The 14,493-nt window shown below is 45.8% G+C and overlaps 1 protein-coding gene and 1 pseudogene across 1 annotated transcript; one reads left to right on the top strand and one right to left on the bottom strand.

The window, feature by feature from the left end:
- Window positions 1–1,445: 1,445 nt before the first annotated feature.
- On the top strand, window positions 1,446–1,539 carry LOC116479752 (U6 spliceosomal RNA; annotated as a pseudogene).
- A 7,478-nt stretch (window positions 1,540–9,017) lies between these two features.
- Window positions 9,018–10,392, bottom strand: UBC (ubiquitin C). Its single transcript, XM_032168299.2, is given in 3 exon segments — window positions 9,018–9,342; window positions 9,345–9,411; window positions 10,240–10,392. Coding segments are annotated over 2 exon segments (327 nt in total). The 5' UTR covers window positions 9,409–9,411; window positions 10,240–10,392; the 3' UTR covers window positions 9,018–9,079.
- Window positions 10,393–14,493: the final 4,101 nt, after the last annotated feature.

Raw genomic sequence — 14,493 nt, 5'->3', positions numbered from 1 at the left:
TGAGGTTGGGGCGAGTGAAAAAGGACAGCCTTGCTGGCTGGGTGCAGTAGCTCACACCTGTAATCCCAGCACTTTGGGAGGCCGAGGCAGCAGGATCACTTGAGCCCAGGAGTTCCAGACCAGCCCAGGCAACATAGCAAGACCCCGTCTCCACAGTCCCTTATTTGTTAAATGAACAAATAAACAAACTGCACAGTTAAATGAACAAACTGCACAATTACTTTATAACAAAATTACCTTTGAGAAACATTATAATTTTTTAAACAGTGACAACCAGGCACTCTTGCAGTTTGTCATAGCTTCTGCCATTCCATATCCCATTCCGTCTTTTTCTCTGCATCCACCATAGCTAATAATTAGCAACACAAGCTCAGTGCAAACGACAGATGAGGCAATCATTACAAACATTAGATGCCCTCCTGGAGGGCAAAGTCTCCACGTCCCCAGCTGAGATCCCAAGGGCTTCAAGAAGTGTTTTCCACATGGAAAGTGACTTTGTCAAGTGAAATAATCAATGAGGTCCTTATTGTGTGAGGGAACACAGAATAATTTTTAAGGTAAAACTATCACCGGGCGCGGTGGCTCATACCTGTAATCCTAGCACTTTGGGAGGCCGAGTCGGGTGGATCACCTGAGGTTAGGAGTTTGAGACCAGCCTGACCAACATGGAGAAACCCCATCTCTACTAAAAATACAAAATTAGCTGGGCGTAGTGGCACATGCCTGTAATCCCAGCTACTCGGGAGGCTGAGGCAGGAGAATCACTTGAACCCAGGAGGCAGAGGTTGCAGTGAGCCAAGATCACGCCATTGCACTCCCGCCTGGGTAACAAGAGTGAAACTCCATCTCAAAAAAAAAAAAGAAACTGTCATGAGATACTGTAATTCACCTAGCAGATAAATAAGCAAAGTGTGAGAAGCTCCTTGTGTTGTGAGGGTGTGAGGAAGCAGGCACCGCTGACTGCTGTTGGTAGAAGGGTAAATTTGTGTAACCTCTTTGGAGGGAAATTTGACAAAGCCTGTCTAAATGTAAAATGCATATGGCCTTTCACCCAGCAAGTTCACTTTGAGAAGTTATCTTTCAGATATATATGCACACAAGGGCAAAAATCTATGGATAAAAATAGCCAGCCGGATGCAGTGGCTCACATCTGTAATCCCAGCACTTTGGGAGGCTGAGATGTGCCAATCACTTGAGCTCCGGTGTTTGAGACCAGCCTGGACAACATAGTGCTATTCCATCTCTATGAAAAATACAAAAATTAGCCAGGCATGGTGGTGCGTGCCTGTAGTCCCATCTACTTGGAAGGCTAAGGTAGGAGGAGCACTTGAGCCCGGGAGGTTGAGGCTACAGTGAGCTGTGATCACGCCACAGCACTCCAGCCTGGGTGACAGAGCAAGACTCTGTCTCAAAAAATAATAATAACAATAATAAATAAAATACCTGTGCTCACTTCGGCAGCACATATGCTAAAATTGGAATGATACAGAGTAGTTTAGCATGGCCCCTATTTAAATTTTAAAAAAGGAAATAGCCTTGGCTAGGTGATGTGGTTCATGCCTATTACCCCAGCCAGCACTGTGGGAGGCCGAGGCAGGCAGATATTTGAACCCAGGAGTTTGAGATCAGCCTGAGCAACATAGTGAAACCCCATCTCTACACAAAACAGAAAAATTAGCTGGGCATGGTGGCGCATGTCCCAGCTACTTGGGAGAAAGAAGTCGCAGGAGAATTGCTTGAACCCGGGAGGTGGAGGTTGCAGTGAGCTGACATCGCACCACTGCACTCCAGCCTGGGTGACAGAGTGAGATACCATGTCAAAAAAAAAAAAAAAAAGGAGGCTGGGCGCAGTGGCTCACGCCTGTAATCCCAGCACTTTGGGAGGCCGAGGCGGGTGGATCACGAGGTCAGGAGATTGAGACCACGGTGAAACCCCGTCTCTACTAAAAATACAAAAAATTAGGCCAGGCGCGGTGGCTCACGCTTGTAATCCCAGCACTTTGGGAGGCTGAGGCGGGCGGATCACAAGGTCAGGAGATCAAGACCACGGTGAAACCCCGTCTCTACTAAAAATACAAAAAATTAGCTGGGCGTGGTGGTGGGCGCCTGTAGTCCCAGCTACTTGGAGAGGCCGAGGCAGGAGAATGGCGTGAACCAGGGAGGCGGAGCTTGCAGTGAGCCGAGATCGCGCCACTGCACTCCAGCCTGGGTGACAGAGCGAGACTCCGTCTCAAAAAAAAATAAAAAAAGAAAAAGGGAATTGGGGACAGACTTCAGGACCATGAGACAGACTCACCTAGGCAAAAAAAAAGAAACTCATGTGGCTGACCCCAATCTTCCCTCCTTCTTCTTTGAATACAGATGTGATGTCTGGAGTTGTGGCAATAATCTTGCAACTATGAGGGAAAGAACAACAGAATCACACCCTGACATCAGACCAGATCCAGACGTCATCTTCTTCTTTTTCTTTTTTTTTTTTGTTTTTTTTTGAGATGGCACCTTACTCTGTCTCCCAGGCTGGAGTGCAGTGGTGCAGTTATAGCTCACTGCAGCGTTGACATCCCGGGCAACCCTCCTGCCTCAGCCTCCCAAGTAGCTGGGACTACAGGCATGCACCACTAGGCCTGGCTCTCATTCTTTTTATTGTTGTTGAAAGTATAGAATCTATTTTTAAATTAGCCCAGCTAATTTTTTTATTTTTTGTAGAGACAGGGGTCTTGTTATGTTGCCAGGGATGGTCTTAAACTCCTGGCCTCAAGTGGTCTTCCCACCTCGACCTCCCAAAGTGCTGAGATTACAGGCATGAGCCACCGTCCCTAGCTAGATTTCTTATGTGAGAAAATTTACACCCCCTTGTTTAAACCTCTGTAGTTTGATTTTTCGTGTAGGGTGTTTAAATACCCCCTTGTTTAAACCTCTGTAGTTTGATTTTTCTGTTTCCTGATCCGTGTACTACCACTTAGTCTAATTCTAGTTGGTGCACCAATGAGATTTCAATTTCAGTTCTGCTTATAGGCCTGATGCTTCTCTTCTGCATAGTAAAAAGTTAGGGGCCGGGCGCAGTGGCTGACACCTGTAATCCCAGCACTTTCGGAGGCTGAGGCAGGTGGATCACTTGAGTCTAGGACTTTGGGACCAGCCTGGGCAACATGGTGAAACCCTGTCTCTACAAAAAATACAAAAATTAGCTGGGCATGGTGGTGCACGCCTATTAGTCCCAGCTACCTGGGAGGCCGAGGTGGGAGGATCACTCGAGCCTGGGGAAGTTGAGGCTGCAGTGAGCCATGATCTTGCCATTGCACTCTGGCCTGAGCAACAGAGTGAGACCCTGTCTCAAAAAATAATAGTAATAATACCAGTCTGGCCAATATGGTGAAACCTCATCTGTACTAAAAATACAAAAATTGACCAGGTGTGGTGGCACACACCTGTAATCCCAGCTACTCGGGAGGTTGAAGCATGAGAACCGCTTGAACCTGGGAGGTGGAGGTTGCAGTGAGCTGAGCCACTGCACTCCAGCCTAGGTGATAGAGCGAGATTCCGTGTCAAAAAAAAAAAATTAAAAAAAATTTTTAAATAATATGTTTAATTAAAAATATAAATAAAAATTCTCCTCACATTCACTTGTTTCAGGGATGGCAACCTTGACCCATCACTGGCCATCCCATTCCCTTTGCCAGTAAATGGTTTAAGAACAAGCATGAGAGTGCTGTTATTTCCAACTTTCAATATTTTTCTAATTCATCATTTGAGGAAAGACAACCCTTGTTCTGAGAAAAAAAAAATTAATGATTGTTTTGGCCCAAAGGAAAAGCCAAAATTCTATTGTCATATATTAAAAGAAAAGAACCGGCTTGGCATAGTGGCTCACGCCTATAATCCCAGCACTTTGGAAAGCCGAGGAGGGCGGATCACCTGAGGTCAGGAGTTCGAGACCAGCATCTGAGGGGACAGTAAATTAATGCTTACTGATAAGTAAACAAGCCTCTGGAAGTAGAAAGGTAAAAGCATAAATTGCTTGGTCAACCACAACCGCTTGGGAGTGCTGCAGGCTTCATGACTAAACCAAAGTCTGTCCCTGAAGCTCCCTCTTCCGGCAGAAATAAACACTGCACACTAAGCTGGCTGACTCCTTTAATTAAAAGGCGCTTGCCGATCTATAAACAGTATACCTGTATGGGAGTCATAATTGTAATCTTTTTTTTTTTTTTTTTTTGAGAGGGAGTCTCGTTCTGTCACCCAGGCTGGAGTGCAGTGGCGCGATCTCGGCTCACTGCAAGCTCCGCCTCCCGGGTTCACGCCATTCTCCTGGCTCAGCCTCTCCGAGTAGCTGGGACTACAGGCGCCCGCCACCACGCCCGGCTAATTTTTTGTATTTTTAGTAGAGACGGGGTTTCACCGTGGTCTTGATCTCCTGACCTCGTGATCCACCCGCCTCGGCCTCCCAAAGTGCTGGGATTACAAGCGTGAGCCACCGCGCCCGGCTATAATTGTAATATCTTGGTGAGGGTTTTGTTGTGCTTTCAGGCAAACCATAAAAGGAACACTGATTTAAATAAATACAAACAACGTTATTTTGTTCTTAAGATTCATGCAACCACATCTATGTAAGTGAATCCTTACACAGTATTCATTCAAGTGTGAAACCAAACTTTGGGATGCTTTAAAATTTAACAATCAGGAACAAGCCTCTGTTAAAAAAAAAAGAAAGAAATGTTAGAACTCTGTCAAACTATAAAAATATAAAGTGAAATAACACAGTGCAGACAGACTGTACAGACCATTGTGCTACCTTTCATGTAAAAGGGAAATACATATGTTATATATATACTTTATTATTTATGTATATACAGTACTCACTGTATATGCATAAACTCTGAAAGTACATGCTGGGGGGAAGGGGTGGATGGGAGACAAGGATGGAAGATTTTTTTGTTTGTTTTTTTTTGGAGACCGAGTCTTGCTCTGTCATTCAGGCTGGAGGGCAGTGGCACCATCTCAGCTCACTGCAACCTCCACCTCCCAGGTTCAAGTGATTCTCCTGCCTCAGCCTCCCGAGTAGCTGGGACTACAGGTGTGCCATCACCACACCCAGCTAATTTTTGTATTTTTATTAGAGATGAAGTTTCCCCATATATATGTATATATATATGAAAGATATATATATGAAAATATATATATGTGAAAGATATAGATATCTATATATTGGCCAGGCTGGTCTCGAACTCCTGACCTCAGGTGATCTGCCCACCTCAGCCTCCCAAAGTGCTGGGATTACAGGTGTGAGTGGCCTGGAAGATTTTTTATTATATACTGTTTAAAAGTTTTTAAGTAGTTGAAACACATGAAGCCATCACCTCAAAAAGTTATATTAACAATTCAAAAATATGCACATTAAGGATTAATTTTTTTGAAAAATTTAAAAATTGAGAAATATCATGGGACAGTAATACAGTAATCATGAATAATTATAAAAATAAGTGCTGGCCGGGCGCAGTGGCTCAAGCCTATAATCCTAACACTTTGGGAGGCTGAGGTGGGCGGATCACAAGGTCAGGAGATCAAGTGCATCCTGGCTAACACGGTGAAACCCCGTCTCTACCAAAAATACAAAAAAATTAGCCGGGCTTGGCAGCGGGCACCTGTAGTCCCAGCTACTCAGGAGACTGAGGCAGGAGAATGGCGTGAACCCGGGAGGTGGAGCTTGCAGTGAGCCAAGATCGCGCCACTGCACTCCAGAATGGATAACAGAGACTGTCTCAAAAATAAATAAATAAATTAAGTGCTAAGGCTGATTATTTTATTAGCCCTAAGAATCCAATTAAAATAGAAATCTTGTATTTATGCTATTCTTTCAAAATCTTTATGTAAAGCAAGCTTTTAAAAGGATGTTATAAAAATAGAGTTTGCTCCTTGTCTTCAAGTTTCTCCTCTTGAAATCCCACATTTTACATTTTTAAAAAAATGAAAATTAAAAAACAAAATAGTATGATAGTGTTAATTTGGCACTTCCAACTTTAGTAACCTATCTTACGGAAATATGAATAGACAAAATAAAGATGTGCGAGGATGTACTTTGCAGCAGCATTATAATAGCAAAAACCTGGAAACAAATATTGATGGACAGGTTAAGTAAATCATAGGGCATTCATACAATGGAATACTACCAAAAATATTAAAAAGAATGAGGTAGAACTAGATGTGCTAGTATGGAGAGATGTCCGTAATTACCTAGTTCCCCACCTCAAAAAAAAAAAAAAAAAAAAACCCTGAGAATCATTATACTGAGAATGGTCCAATTTGTGTCTGTATGTACATACATATGTATGTAACAAATACAGTATATTTTTACACAGGGGGAAAGTCTAAAAGAATATCAACCTGTAAAAAGTAGTTATCCCAGCTGGGCGCGGTTGCTCACACCTGTAATCCCAGCACTTTGGGAGGCTGAGGCAGGCAGATCACAAGGTCAGGAGATTGAGACCATCCTGGCTAACACAGTGAAACCCCGACTCTATTAAAAATACAAAAAATTAACAGGGGAGGCTGAGGCAGGAGAATAGCGTGAACCAGGGAGGCGGAGCTTGCAGTGAGCCGAGATCGCGCCACTGCAGTCCAGCCTGGGCGACAGAGTGAGACTCCATCTCAAAAAGAAAAAGTAGTTATCCCTGGAAAGTAAAATTGAGTAGGAACTTAAATGGGTTACTATCACCTTTGACTTTATAAACCTGCACACAAACACACAAAATATGTGTTTAATTACAAACAGTAAGAGACCTGGTGTGGTGCCTCACACCTGTAATCTCAGCACTTTGGGAGGCAGAGGGAGGAGAATCACTTGAGGCCAGGAGTTTGAGACCAACCTAGGCAACAAGTGAAATCCCCTTTTTTTTTTCCTGAGATGGAGTCCTGCTCGTTGCCCAGGCTGGAATGCAGTGACACAATCTCGGCTCACTGCAACCTCCACACCCCGGGTTCAAGCGATTCTCCTGCCTCAGCCTCCCGAGTAGGTGGGATTACAGGTGCCTGCCAACACACCCAGCTATTTTTTTGTATATTTTGTGTATTTGGTAGAGATGGGATTTTGCCATGTTGGCCAGGATGGTCTCGAACTCCTGACCTCAGGTGACCTGCCCACCTGGGCCCCACAAAGTGCTGGGATTACAGGCGTGAGCCACCGCACCCGGCCTGAAATCCCCTATTTTTAAAAAAGGTAAATAAATGTTTTTTTTTCCTCTGGGAGTGACCATACATGGGAATTTCACTTTCTACATCACTAATTTTATGAATGTGCTTATGTTGCTCTATACTGCTTTTCAAAACTTTCCTAGTGCCTATGCTTGTAATTGGTAATTTCTCATTGAACTTGATAGAAGCACTTTAGTTCAAGGGGCCAAGTGTTCTTCAGTGAGTTTTCAAGTGAGCATCCTCACCTCTACAACATTCACGCACCTTTATTAAATAGACTCACGTTTGGTCACGCCAAGATCCTGCTGGCTCTGCACAAATGCTGTTAACACCATGATGACCCAGTTCCCACATCCCACATCTGCAACAGCTTTAGCAGCCATGGCCTTTCTTGCACTTGACTTGATGCAGCTTTTAAGTTTTCAAAAAGCACCCGACACTGATTTGTCAACGTTGCAATTCCTGACACCAAGCGTACATCTTTAAGACACTATTCAAGGTATTTTTTCCTTACACTAAGGTCATCCAGATTTTAATGGGCACTAAAATTACACAGAAACTTGCATACTGACTGGAAGTGATCGCCTGCCTAGTAGTGGTTAAGTTTGTTAGGTTCTTGTAACATTTCCTGATTCACGTGCTCACTTGCATGGGAGGGTCATGGAAATTATACATTGGATGCACTCATAATGAAAACTCACAATGGATTTCCTTAAGATTTACGAATTTCTCAAATTTTAGTCCAGTAACCCTAACCCTAAAGCTAAAACTGGTTTAAGCCACCCTTAGCTGCTTTACAATTGCTAGGGACAACATGAAATTATTCCACAGCAGAAGTTGTTCATGAATCCCCTAAAACTTTAGGGGAGAGAGGAGGGAGTGATTCTCCTTGGGAAAAACATTCCAAGGGCTTTAATGGGCCTCTGGATGACTGCCTGGTGTCCACCCTTGTACTAAACCAGTTTCCCTGCAACTTCCACCTTTGGTTCTAGTCGACATTAACACCTTACCAGGACCATTTGATTGGGCAAATGCCACTATACACTTTGACAAATCCAGAGGTCAACTGTTTCCCCCACTGGTTAGGTTATGTGCCAATCCTCCACCTGTAGACACGTAAAATGTGGCATTTTATCAGCAAGAATTGTTTCAAGGAATAGCTCATTCTCTAACCATTAATTCCTTTTCTACACCTTGGTAGCTATGCCTTTACCTGCCACATCCCCTTAAAATTTGATCCCATGACTGTCTATGCAACTCAATGTGCATTTATATAGACCTATGTAAAGTATCCTTTCAGTTACCCCATCACTCCCACCTTTTAAAATTCCTTCCTCTTTCCTGGTGTTCCAGTAATTCTCCCATTCTACCACCTCACCCGTCACCCACAAACCAATATTTTTAAAGTTAACTTAAGAGGTAAATCTACATATGTAAAATACTTCCATCTCCCAGTAACCTTTTTTTTGAGGCTTGCTGTCCCCCCAGCTGGAGTAGTGGCAGTATCTCAGATCACTGCAACCTCCACTTCGTAGGTTCAAAGGATTCTCCTGCCTCAGCCTCCCATGTAGCTGGAATCACAGGCACTCACTGCCACACCTCCTTTTTTGTATTTTCAGTAGACATGGGGTTTCACCATGCTGGCCAAGCTGGTCTTGAAGCTGGCTTTTATTTGCACCTACCTTCTACAGTTCATACTATTAAGGCCACCCTCCTCACTGACACTTCACCGTTACCACAGGAACGTTTGTAGACCGAAAACCTTGATATCCCTTCACCCAGTCTAATGCAAAATAACCTTAACTTAAAAAAAAAAAAAAAACCACCAATTGGGAATGCAACAACTTTATTGAAAGTGCAATGAAATTTGTTGAAACCTTAAAGGGGAAACTTAGACACCCCCCCTCAAGCGCAGGACCAAGTGCAGAGTGGACTCCTTCTGGATGTTGTAGTCAGACAGGGTGCGACCATCTTCCAGCTGTTTCCCAGCAAAGATCAGCCTCTGCTGGTCAGGAGGGATGCCTTCCTTGTCTTGGATCTTTGCCTTGACATTCTCAATGGTGTCACTGGGCTCGACCTCGAGGGTGATGGTCTTACCAGTCAGGGTCTTCACGAAGATCTGCATCCCACCTCTGAGACGGAGAACCAGGTGATGGTGTCACTGGGTTCAACCTCGAGGGTGATGGTCTTACCAGTCAGAGTCTTCACAAAGATCTGCATTGTCTAACAAAAAAAGCCAAAAACCGCCAGGATTTAGCAGACAATTTACTAGTCTTCCTAATACTGAAAGTTCCACGTTATAGTGACCCAAACGATTACATTTTAAAAAGTGCCTAAGAAACTTCACAAAATACACTCGCCAACCCCGAGCGCATAGTTCAAAACCCAAGCTTCCGCTTCTTAAGATAGGTACACAAAACTAACCAAAAAAACTGACGTCTCGCGTATCCCTCCCCTCACCAGAGGTCCGGCGCCTGTCGATTCAGGAAGGCCTACCCTAGGCCCAAACCCTGCGTCCTGCGACAGAGAAAAGCCTACTGCACTGCACACCTACCGGCAGGTGGCCCCACCCTACATTATGAGCCAACGGAACGGGTGACGTCACGACACGACGAAGGCGCGCGCTCCCGGAGGTACGGGTGAACTGCCAAGCGGCACCGCCATAACTGCCGCCCCCGCAGCAGACGACAAACCCAGTTCTCCAGTCAGTGACAGACTTCATTCACGTCAGGCTCCCCAAATGGTGCCCCAGCCCATCTCACCCGAATAAGAGCTTTCCCGCATTAGCGAAGGCCTTAAGGCCCTGGGTTCTTGCCGCCCACCATGCCCCCCACCTTGTTTCAACGACCTCACAGCCCGCCTCACAAGCGTCTTCCATTCAAGACTCGGGAACAGCCGCCATTTTGCTGCGCTCCCCGCAACCCCCAGCTCAGGGCCACCTTGTTCGCGGACCCAGACTAGAGCCCTCGGCGGTCTCTCGACACGCCTCCATCACACCGAGAGGCCCAACGGCCACGAAAGCCCGAGCCAGCCCAGCAGCCCTCTACTCACCAAGCGGCGATCACAGCGACCAACAAACAACAACCGAGACTCAAATCCCTGCTGCGACGGAACTAGCTGCGCCACACCCGGCGCGTCCTTATATAGTCATCGGCGTTCACCGCCTCAAGGAGATCCCTCCGCAGAATAGCCGAGAAGGGACTACTTTTCCTCTCCTGTTTCGCTCTCTGGAAAGAAAACCAGTGCCCTAGAGTCACCCAACTCCCGTCCTAAAATGTCCTCCTACTAATACTGGGGTTCTAAGGCCGAGTCTTGTGGGCAGCGGGCCGCCGTCCTGAGCGTCCGGGCGGAAGGATCAGGACGCTCGCTGCGCCCTGCGACAGACGTGACAGCGTTCGCCGTGAGGAGGGGGGCGCCCGCGGGAGGCGCCAAAACCCGGCCTGGAGTCCGCTGCACCCGGAGCGGGTGGGCGGCCCGCGTTCCTTAGCTGCGGCCCCGCGGCCCCTCGCCTCACCCCCGCGGTCCCCTCGGGTCGCGAGCCCCGCGTTCGGCGGACGTGGGGCGCGGACCGAGCGCCTTCTGCAGAGTCGAGGTCTCCCTCCCCTCCCTCGTGACCCGCCCTGGCCCACCCTGCGAGACGACGGGTCTTTACTTTGGGGTCACATTTGAGGTAATGACGGGGCTTCCTTTTCTCAGCCCCCCTCAACCTCCTTGAGCCTCCCAGGCCGGTCGCGGGGGCTCCCGGGGCCGCGCCCATCCCCCGCTGCGGGCCGCGGGACAAGAACAATGACTCGGCAGATCTCAGGGCGGGCGTGGCCCTAAGCTGGGGAACGCTCGAGAACTTTCGAGGGGAGACCCTGCAGAGGAGCTGGGTGTCCAGGTTAAATTTGGAAAACAGAGGCGGTGACCCCACACAGTTTTATTTTAGTTGGAACCCAAGGCTGAGCGAACGACATCCTTCTAGACTGTTCTTTAACCTTCCTCTATATTCTGAGGGCCGGGTATGGAAAGGTCCTGCTTGGTGCCAACAGGGAGGCATGGAAATTTCTCTGGTTTCAATGGGTACGATTATTGTAATCAGGATCCATTCAATAATCGGACCCATTTAAACTGGAGATTTTAAAAGACAGGAATAGAATCCCAGCCCTATTTCAGTGCAGGGTAGGGTGTCAAATATGAAATGTAATTCTACAGGGCAATTCTATTTTGATAAAAGAAGTGGGGAGAAAAGAATCACCAGCCAGCTTTTTAAATTTTTACCACAACCTATTTTGTGATCCCTACGTGTCATTTCTTCAGTATATTTTAAAAGTGTTTTAAAATATACGAACGTGGTGAGATTTTTTAAATGTGTCTTTTTGAAGTGTACAGTGAAAAGTCTCCCTTATGCCCTCAATTTCCCAGCCACTGTTCCTTCTGGACTCTTCTACAAATAGTCCCTGTTGCTACAAATGTATTGGAGGTAGGGAGGCTATTTTGATTTCTACCCTTGAAAGCTTCAAAAAAAGAGAAAAAGAGGCTATGAACTGAAAAATATTTTGCCATTAGGAAAAGGCTGCATTCTTGTTTTAAGTTATGAACATTACATTATTTAAACGGCACACTTAAAATATGCATCAAAGCAAAATGAACCTGCTATATATTTTCTATGGTAACCCATGTTTGTATGTATTTATGAGAATCCAAGATCTGTGCATTGTTCAAAACAGACTTTGACATCTCTAATTTTTAACATTTTAAAGAGAATGAATTCATGTGTTACTGGGAAATTAAAACGAATAATAAAAGTGTCATTTTCCAGGATTGGCAGGATACTCCAGTGATTTCCAATACACATTTCTGCAAAGTTTTTGTTTTTTGTTTTTCCCCTAGATTTCGGGAAGAAGTTTTGAAAGGATTAAAAAGCTGAGATTCTTTCTGAGGTGACCAGGCCTGGCTTTCAACCACGCCCTGGTTGCTTTTGGCTGTTACTCTGCTGCAAGCCTTGTGATTCATGTTGTTTAAAGGCTGAGTCACCAGCTTTGTGACATAGCCTTTTTCAGAGTCCAAAAGGTACAGAGAAAAAACAGCCCTGACTGCAGAGGCAGGGGAGGGAGAGGAGGACAGGAGGAGGAAAAAGAAAGAAGAGGGGATGAGGGTAGGGTGGGTAATGGGCCAAAGGTTAGCTACAAAGAGAAACCAATGTTGTCTCTAGCAGAAAAAAATTATTGAAAACACCCCAGCATTCCCTGCCTTAAATGGTTATTGAAGCAAACAGAAATAAACCTTTCTCCAAGGTCAATGAGGTGACAGGGAAGGGAAAAGAAAATGGCCTCCCAAAACACAGTTGTCTGATGTTTCTCTAGAACAATGGTTCACAACAAGGAGTGATTTGCCCTTCAGGGGACATTTGGCAATATCTGGAGTTATCCTTGGTTGTCACAGCTCAGGGGAGGTTAGGGGGTGCTAATACTAATACTAGCACTGTTGGTAGGCACCAGGGATGCCGCTGAACGTTCTATGAGGGTCAGTCCCCCACAACAAAGAATTATCAGACCCAAATGTTAATAGTGCTGAAATTAAGAAACCCTGTCCTACAAAGGATTCTTGTTGTTGCAACAACTGCTTTTCTATTTTCCGAAAGGGTTCCCAAAGTCTAAATGTCCCACTTGGACTCAGGAGTCAGGTATCAAGTCACGCTCTTAAAACCTAAACCATGCTGACCTAGAATGCGATGTGCTAGAATGTGCGAGAATCGGGATGAGTCACTGGATCCGTTTTCAGTTCGTTCCACCCACAGATCCGTCCTTTGCAGGCGCCCCAGAAAAGATTGCTTCAGAGCTGGCACCAATGGAGAAGAGACGAGGCCCAGCAACAGGGCGGGAGTGGCAGGCGGAAGGGAGCATGTGATGAGCTGAGCTCACAAAGGGCCGGGGTGCTGGGCTGCAGCTGGGGAGGGTGGGGGTGGATCAGCGCCTGCTCCTCCGCCTGCCTTTCTCCCCTCCCCCTAAGGATTCAGTTCCCCCTTCTGAAAGTCACCACCTTGTATGTGACTTAATCCAGCCCCATGAAAGTGTCTGAGAGCATGAGTGAGGGTCAACAAACCTGTTTCCCCCAAGAAAAAGGGTGGAATCAGAGAGGCGGTGGGAAGGGTTTGTCTTGCTTTGGCATCGCTTATATAACCATAAAAGGTTGTCAAGGACGCCTGCAGGTTAGAGGCCTGGCAAACAGGAAGGGAAAAAGAAACCCTAGGGAATGTGTTCTTCTTCCTGTTTCTACTTGTGCTGTATAGCTGTGGTGGAACACAAACCGCTCCAGCTTAAAAATAACCCATTCATCTCAGCAGTCAAAACGGGACTTAAGAGCTAGTCTCCAAATTTGCCTAGTTTAGGAACATTAGGAAGTTATTTAACCTATTTGGGCTTTGTTTGTGTCGTTGTTTGGTTTTGTCTTAAAATTGTGGTAAAATACACATAAAATTTACCATTCTTAAGTGTACATTTCTGTAGCATGAAGTACATTCAGTGTTGTGCATCAGCCATCACCACCAATCCATTTCTGGAACTCTTTTCGTCTTGCAAAACAAACTCTGTCCCCATGAAAAACTAACTCCCCATTTCTCCCTCCCACCAGCCCCTGGCATCCACCATTCTGCTTTCTGTCTCTATGAATTTGACTACTCATGTGACCTCATATAATAAGCTTTGTTTAAGGGTAAAATAAAATTTAATGGTTGAAAAAGCACTTTTTTCAAGGAGTATTTCTAGGAAGCTCCAATTCCTAACACCAGCCTTTAACAATAACAACTCCCTGCGGTATTTTTTTTTCTTGTCATGCACTAGTAGAAATATTTGGCTTTGTTTCTTTGTTTTTTGAAACAGTGTCTCGCTCTGTCATGCAGTGGTATGATCACGGCTCACTCTGCAACCTGGACGTTCCCACTCAGGTGACCCTCCCACCTCAGCCTCCTGTGTAGGTAGGACTATAGGTATGCGCCACCACACCTAATTTTTGCATTTTTTGTAGAGAGGAGGGTTTCGCACTTTGGGAGGCTGAGGCCGGTGGATCACCTGAGGTCAGGTGTTCAAGACCAACCTGGCCAACGTGCTGAAACTCCATCTCTACTAAAAATACAAAAATTGTCAGGCGTGGTAGCTCACACCTGTAATCCCAGCTACTCCAGAGGCTGAGGCAGGAGAATCACTTGAGCCCTGGAGGCAGAGGTTGCAGTGAGTCGAGATCGTGCCACTGCACTCCAGCCTGGGTGACAGAGTGAGACTCTGTTTCCAAAAAATAAAATAAGAGATGGGGGTTTCACCATGTTGC

This window comes from Hylobates moloch, unplaced genomic scaffold (genome assembly GCF_009828535.3).
Source record: "Hylobates moloch isolate HMO894 unplaced genomic scaffold, HMol_V3 SCAFFOLD_12, whole genome shotgun sequence".
In the NCBI taxonomy this organism is placed as follows: Eukaryota; Metazoa; Chordata; class Mammalia; order Primates; family Hylobatidae; genus Hylobates; species Hylobates moloch.
Note: the sequence above shows the minus strand (reverse complement) of the source record. Positions and strands in the feature narration are given on the sequence as shown.